Here is a 4,661-nt window from a genome sequence, read left to right on the forward strand (position 1 = left end):
CCCCGCCGGGCTTTGCGGGCTTTACAGAAGGACGAGAAGAGCAGGCTCGGGGGTGCCGTCCCACCCCTCTCGCTTTTCCCTTGGCTCGCCCCGTCCCACCTTTAGAGCCGGCGGCGGGGCAGGGCAGGGCCGGGCGGACGGGGCGGCGCCCGCCGCTGCGACCAATGGCACGGCTCCGCTGTTTAAATCGACTCGTTCCTGTCAATCATTCTCTCCTTCGTCAGCCTCCCTTCAATCGCCATATTGGGCTCGTCTCCTCTTGTTTTTTTCCGTCTCGCTTTTACTACGCGTCGGCGGTGCGATCGGCAGGAGCATCACCGGCGCTAGCGCCATCGCCACCGGACCCGGCACCGCGGGGGCAGCGCCGCGCTCCGCTCCTCTCCCGCCCGGGGCTCCCCGGCGGCGGCGGCAGCAGCGGCGGCTCTCGGGGCTCATCCCCGGGCCGGCGCTTATGCAAGGGCGCCTCCTCGCCCCTTCTCCGCGGGCCGAGGGCGAGCGGAGCCGAGGCGGGGCCGCAGCGCGGGGCAGCGCGGAGCGGAGCCGCCGGGCGGAGCCGCCGGGCGCCGGGAAATAAAAGGCGTCGGAGGCCGCGGAGAGAGAGCAGCGAGCACAACAACCCCCGCCTGGAGCCACAGCGTGCGGGGAGATGTCAAACGTGCGCATTTCTAATGGGAGCCCTACCTTGGAGCGCATGGAGGCCAGGCAGTCGGAGTACCCGAAGCCGTCGGCGTGCCGGAACCTCTTCGGGCCGGTGAACCACGAAGAGCTCAACAGGGAATTTAAGAAACACCTGCAGGAGATGAAGGAGACGTACCAGAGGAAGTGGAATTTCGATTTCCAGAATCACAGGCCGCTGGAAGGCAGGTACGAGTGGCAAGCCGTGGAGAAGGGGAGCTCGCCCGACTTCTACTTCAGACCCCCTCGGCTACGGAAAGCCGTCTGCAAGTCCGCCGGCCGCCAGAGCTTGGATGTAAATGGGAATTGCCAAACCGTGGTTTTTGTCGGTTCTCAGGGAATCTCAGAGGACACTCACTGTGTAGCTCAAAAGACTGATGTTTCAGAAAATCAGACGGACTTAGCAGAGCAGTGCACTGCCCAGAGGAAAAGACCCGCGGCCGATGGTAAGGTACCCCACGGCTCTGCCCCGCGTCCCACTCGTGTCAGCGCCGGCGTTCCGGCCCCTCCGCCCCTGCCACGCGTGGCACCGGCTCGGCGTGCCACCCCCCGCCCGTTTCCCCCTAAAAAAGCCCGGGTAGTGTTTGCAGTCCCGGGGGTCCCGCCTTGAGTGGGAGCCGGTGGATGATTTGCAAGGAAGAGCCCTTAGACGCGGGTCAGATCCCGCGACCCCTCGCCGCCCCACTGCGGGGACCCGGGCTCCTGCCCAGGTGGGAGGAGGTTCACAGCGCTCAGCAAAAAAGGAATATGGATTTTAGCCGAAAAGAGGGAACTTGGGTCTCCTACCTAGGGAGAAGCCCATTTCCCCACCCCCTGCTCGCTTCACTCAGCCGATACCTGACATGGGGATCTGGGAATATTCTCCCTCGGTTCCATCTATAACCCCTGGATGCTGAGCAAACATCTGGAAGGAAAATATTTTAATATCTTTCCTCTTCCCTCCCCGCCGCCCTTGTTTTTTAATTTTCCCCTCCTAGATTCCTCTCCTCAAAATAAAAGAGCCAACACAACAGAAGAAGAGGTTTCAGAAGACTCCCCCAGTGCCAGTTCAGTGGAGCAAACACCCAAGAAATCAAGCCCGGGAAGACATCAAACGTAAAGCGTTTAGGTCAGTTCCCTTTAGGATCTGGCATTAAGGGAAAGAAGGGGGGACCGAGTGTCTGTCCCGCATCTCTGAGGGGCTGGGGAGGGGGCTTCGAGCCCCTGTGGGCTCTCCGAGGGGTGTTTTCTGCGAGGAAGGGTGGCTTTCCCCGAGCGCTCGGCGATGGGTGTGTGTGTCGGAGGGTGGGGAGTGGGAGGCGCAGGGCTTGAAAAGAACAAAACAAGGAGCGAAGCCCAGGCTGGGCTCGGCAGCGTCAGGGGCTGGGGCAGGGGCTGCGGTGGGACTGACCCTGCCTTCCTGCGGGATGGGCACCTTTCCCAAGGACCCTGCGGGTGCAGGCACGGAGCTGGAAGCGCGGCTGGTGCATCGTGTCAGATGCCAGCGGATTTCGGGGGGCTTCCCCTGTCCCCCGCCCCCGGGGCTTTTTCACCTCGCGTGTCTTGCCGTCGCATGTCGCGGCCACCTCGCGTTGCAAGTCAAGAAGTTGGGTTTAAGGGGAATCCGGGCACTTTCTCAAAATCCGAGCAATGCAAGGTTGTTTTGTTTTTGTTTGGTTTCGGGTTGTTCCGCCCCCCCCCCCCCCCTTTTTTTTTGTTTCTGTTGTTTTGGTTTGGTTTTGGAGGCTGGCAGAGGGAAGGGAGCGGGTTAATGGGAGGCTGGGTTGTGCAGTTTTTTTTTTTTCCCCCTCCTTTTTTGCCCCTTTTTTTTTTTTTTTTTTCTTCCCTCTCCCCTACCCCCTTTTTGTTGTTTTGTTTTAAGGCCAGGTCTGGGGCGGGGAGAGTTGGTAAAAATTGCGCCGGCGGTTTGGGAGCCGAGGTTAGGAGCGAGGTTTACAATAAAACCATTTGCGATTGTGCACATAGAGAGAGAGAGAGAGAGAGAGAGGGAAGAGAGATTAAGCTGTAAAGCAGAAGTTGCAACAAATTAGTCCCGCTGGGGTGAGCCATGCGAATGCCGCTGCTCCCGCCCGCTTTTGGGGGTGGGGGCACGGGGGGTCCCCCCGCCATCCCCGCAGCCGGGGATGGAGGATGGAGCGGCCGGGGGGGCGGCGGGGGCCCCGCCCGGGCTGGGCCCGCCCGCCCCGGGGATGCGGTGTCGGTTTGAACCGGTTGCGCCGCGGATCGCGTTTCTTGTCGATGTTTTCTAATGGCTTTCCCTCGTCTTTTTTTTTTTTTTTTTTTTTTTTTTTTTTCCTTCATTATTCCCATTTCAGAGCGCAAAGGATGTGCGCGTCCTCGTTCGTCGGGTGCGGCGGGCGGCGATGAAGAAGAGAGGAAGATGTAAAGTTGTAGTGGGAAAGGAAAAAAAAAATACATATCGCCGATCTCCGGGAGATGGAGGTCCTGTACAAGCACTGAAAAAAAAAAAAAAACAAAACAAAAACAAACCAGCAACAAAACAGCAGCAACAAAAAGCCAACAATAACACTAAATTTTAGGCACTCTTAAAAGACCTGCCTCTAAAAGCATTGGATGTAGCATTGTGCAATTAGGTGTTTCCTTATTTGCTTCATTGTACTACCTGTGTATATAGTTTTTACCTTATGTAGCACATAAAACTTGTTGGGAGGGGGGAGGGACTGGAAGAGGATGACCGATTGGAACTTGCTTTCACAATCTAGCAAGCCAAGAAATCTATGAAGAGAAGCAGTGTAGGTTTTGTATTACTTAAAGATGTATTGTCCCTTTCAGTGGGTCCACATCCACAGTGTTTTTTCTCTTTTTTTAAATTTTTTTTAAGATTTTTTAAGAATTTTTAAAAATGTATCATTGTGGTAACTGTTCAGAGCAGATTATTGTGGAATTTCTTCCTATGGCATTGAACTGAAGAGGTGGGAGCTGTGATGATTCCATTAGATAGTAGCAGAAGTTCCCCGCCTTCCCAGCCCCCAAATCCATATACTAAAACTGATAGCCTGTAAAAGTTGTGTAAAATCATCCCACCTGATTACATTGCCTGATTTTTTTTTATTTTTTTTTTTAACCTAATCTGGAAGGCTTTTGCTCTGAATCTGGAATATTGTTGTTTTCTGATCTGACCCACTTCCTGAAGTGTTTGTGTGTGAGAGGAAAAGGGATACTACATCTTTAAACAGTATTTCTACGTTGCCTGTGTACCTGTATGTAAAAATAAAAAAAAAAGTTTGAAGTGTACCTGTGTACATAACTCTGTAAAGACACTGAGAAATTATACTAACTTATTTATGTTAAAAGATTTTTTTTTAATCTAGAAGACAATATTTTTTCCCCATAAAGCCAAAGTGGCATGTTTTTATGCATTTGTAAATGCTCTATTTGGTAGACTTTTTAGAGGGTTTTTTCAGTTTGTTTTTTTTTTTTTTTTTCTCTTTTTTTTTTTCCTTTTTTTCCTCATAATTAATATGGCTGTGCTTAAAAGGTTGCAGACTGAGCCAATTTAATTTTTTTTTGTAATGTGTGGGGAAAAAAAAATCCAGATTGATATTGTTTCACATCAAGCAATCAATAAAGAAAACTGCCATATATAAGAAATATGGTCTTCATTAGTGTGTGTTTCAACATCCCTCAGCCTGGCACAGGAGGAAATAAGACTGCAAGAAATAACTAACAGTTTTCCTTTGAGTATCCATCTCTTCACGGGTCTCTGGAGAGGTGAGAGTAAAGGATGCAGCACCCTTAGTGCAGTGATTCCATTTCATCATGGAAGGGTGCTCAGGCACTGGAGCAGAGGTGGAGTGTCCATCCCGGGGGGGATTTCAAACACGTGTGGATGTGGCACTTGGGGACAGCGTTTAGTGCTGGGTTAGCAGCTGGATTCGAAAGAGGCCTTTTCCAACATAAATGCTTCTCTATGGTAATTGGGAATGATGTGCCCTCGTGGTGTAAAAGAGTGGAATTTCCTGTGT

At 52.4% G+C, this 4,661-nt stretch overlaps 1 protein-coding gene across 1 annotated transcript; it reads left to right on the forward strand.

The window, feature by feature from the left end:
• Positions 1-426: 426 nt before the first annotated feature.
• On the forward strand, positions 427-4,287 carry CDKN1B (cyclin dependent kinase inhibitor 1B). The gene is made up of 3 exons (XM_058022465.1): positions 427-1,121; positions 1,653-1,783; positions 2,991-4,287. The coding sequence occupies exons 1-2, from the start codon at positions 647-649 to the stop codon at positions 1,772-1,774; spliced, it is 597 nt and encodes a 198-aa protein (XP_057878448.1). The 5' UTR covers positions 427-646; the 3' UTR covers positions 1,775-1,783; positions 2,991-4,287.
• The last annotated feature ends 374 nt before the right edge of the window (positions 4,288-4,661 follow it).

This window comes from Melospiza georgiana, chromosome 4, assembly GCF_028018845.1.
Source record: "Melospiza georgiana isolate bMelGeo1 chromosome 4, bMelGeo1.pri, whole genome shotgun sequence".
Lineage (NCBI taxonomy): Eukaryota > Metazoa > Chordata > Aves > Passeriformes > Passerellidae > Melospiza > Melospiza georgiana.

What these genes read in the sequence shown, in the direction of transcription:
- CDKN1B (XM_058022465.1), top strand. Translation starts at nt 647, where the DNA reads ATGTCAAACGTGCGCATTTCTAATGGGAGCCCTACCTTGGAGCGCATG. An exon ending in GAAAAGACCCGCGGCCGATG is followed by an intron (nt 1,122 to 1,652) that starts GTAAGGTACCCC and finishes TTCCCCTCCTAG; the next exon opens with ATTCCTCTCCTCAAAATAAA.